General features: G+C 44.7%; 1 protein-coding gene across 3 annotated transcripts in view; it reads left to right on the forward strand.

Annotated features, from left to right (window-relative positions):
- The window catches only part of cpeb3 (cytoplasmic polyadenylation element binding protein 3), a 22,557-nt gene extending 20,566 nt beyond the window's left edge, over nt 1–1,991 (forward strand). The window contains exons 5-6 of one of the 3 annotated variants that reach the window (XM_017435105.3): nt 582–737; nt 1,504–1,991. In XM_017435105.3, the coding sequence (XP_017290594.2) occupies nt 582–737; nt 1,504–1,658 (311 nt within the window). In that variant the 3' untranslated portion in view covers nt 1,659–1,991. The remainder of the gene's footprint in view (nt 1–581; nt 738–1,503) is intronic. The other 2 variants (XM_037973602.1, XM_037973603.1) reach the window with 2 other exon arrangements.
- The last annotated feature ends 12 nt before the right edge of the window (nt 1,992–2,003 follow it).

The following is a 2,003-nucleotide window of genomic DNA, read 5'->3' on the forward strand; positions in this document are numbered from 1 at the left end:
GAGCGTGTGCGTGTCTCCAGGCTGCTGCTCACCGTGGCGGCGGCGCGGCGGCGCGGGGCGGGGGGGGGGGGGTCCTCAGTCTGGTGTCTCTTTGCTTTTTCCATCTCTGCTGTGATCGAATGGATTCATCTTCATTGTGACTCTTCTCCATCCTGAACATTTAATTAGTGAAGAGGAACCGTTCCATCCGGTTCTACCAGCGTCCCGTCGCCTCGCATGTCCTGACGTCTGAATGTGTGTTCAGGAGGAGTCTCAGCGACTACCAGCAAGCCTCAGCTCAGCATCTGAGTTTAACCATGGCTGGCTTGGATTAGTGTGCTGTGGGGGCCATCTTTGATTGGTTTGACTCCGCTCACAGAACTGTAATGTTGGCCGTGCACATTATTTTGTTTCAGAGCGACCAGAATCTCCTTTTAATGCCCGTGTGTGTGTGTGTGTGTGTTACATCTGTTTCATGTTTGTTAGGAAACATTTTTACCTGTTAATGAAAAGAACAGTTTCATGAAGTGTTTTAATCAGGTGATGACCTCTAATGTTCTTCAGTTTGTGAGAAACTCACGGTTTCTCCCCCCCCCCCATAGGTCGCTCCTGTCTGTTTCCCTTTGAAGATGGTTTCCCTGACGACGACCACGGCGACCCGTCTCTGAACTCTCCGACCCGCTGTCAGAACGGGGAGAGGATGGAGCGCTACTCCAGGAAGGTTTTTGTTGGAGGGCTGCCCCCCGACATAGATGAAGGTAAACGGTGTGGGTGTGCGTGTGTGTGTGTCTGTGTGTGTGTGTCTGTGTGTGTGGGTCGGTCAGCTTCAGGCCCGTCTCTGAGTCAGCAGCTTCATCCTGATACGATGAGCTGCAGAACATTCACAGCTGGACGCTTCCCAGAACTCACCGGGCTTTTTGGGTTTGTGCCGTCAGCAGTCGGGCTTCTGAACCAAACGTTTCAGCTTCACACGTCTTACCTCTTAAATAATAATAATAATAATAATAATAATAATAATAATAATAATAATAATAATAATAATAATAATAATAATGACATGTTGCCTTTTTTTTACTTTACTCTACTTTGACTTTTTTTTACTTCAGATTCAAACCAAAAAAACTTTTTCCCTAAAAAACACAGATTTGAAAAAGAAACTAAATATTTATTTATTTAGTGTAAAGTAACTTATTGACATATTACGGGTTGTAAAAGTATTCAGTTTTCTTGTCTTCCAGCCTGGAATTTTTACAGATATTTAATTTGATTAGAAGAAAGGTTTGAGACAAATCCTCCAGAATAACGAGGTTAAATGAGGGGAAAATGATTTTAATAGATTTAAAACTGAAAAATAGTGTGTGCATATATATTCACCCCCTTTGCTTTAGAAGATCACCTGTCAGGGATCCATGTGTCAAATGATCTCAGGATTTAAAACCTGAACTCTGAAAAAGTTAAAACTTTGGTAATCATTATTTTTATTGTTATTATTATTGTCATTATTGTTTTATTTTTCCTTTCTAGATGAAATCACCAACAGTTTCCGGCGCTACGGGCACCTGGTGGTGGACTGGCCTCACAAAGCTGAGAGCAAATCTTACTTCCCACCGAAAGGTAAGAGCTCGTTCTCAGGGAACCGATCCTTTGTTTTAAACAAACAGAACCGTGGGTCCATCTGAGCCTCGGGAGTCATTTTACTGAGAGTTAGTGGCTGAAGCTGTGCAGCCAGACAGGAGTCCGTTTTTATACAAACACTCCGAGTCCTGACCAAGAAAATGGACCAGAGGAGTCCGTCTCCTTCCTGCAGAGACTCTCAGGCGATCCCCTCCTCCTCCTCCTCCTCCTCCTCCTCCTCCTGACCAAAATGGCTCCAGATCCATCCTTTCTAACTGTAAGATGATCCTCGTCTAAAACTAGCGTGAAAGGCAGCGGGCGATGTGCAAACAGCCAGGTTCTGTCAGTATCTGAGGTCAAAGGTGAAAGGCAGCGGGTGATGTGCAAACAGCCAGGTTCTGTCAGTATCT

The sequence above is a fragment of the Kryptolebias marmoratus genome, linkage group LG22 (genome assembly GCF_001649575.2).
Source record: "Kryptolebias marmoratus isolate JLee-2015 linkage group LG22, ASM164957v2, whole genome shotgun sequence".
NCBI classification, from domain to species: Eukaryota; Metazoa; Chordata; class Actinopteri; order Cyprinodontiformes; family Rivulidae; genus Kryptolebias; species Kryptolebias marmoratus.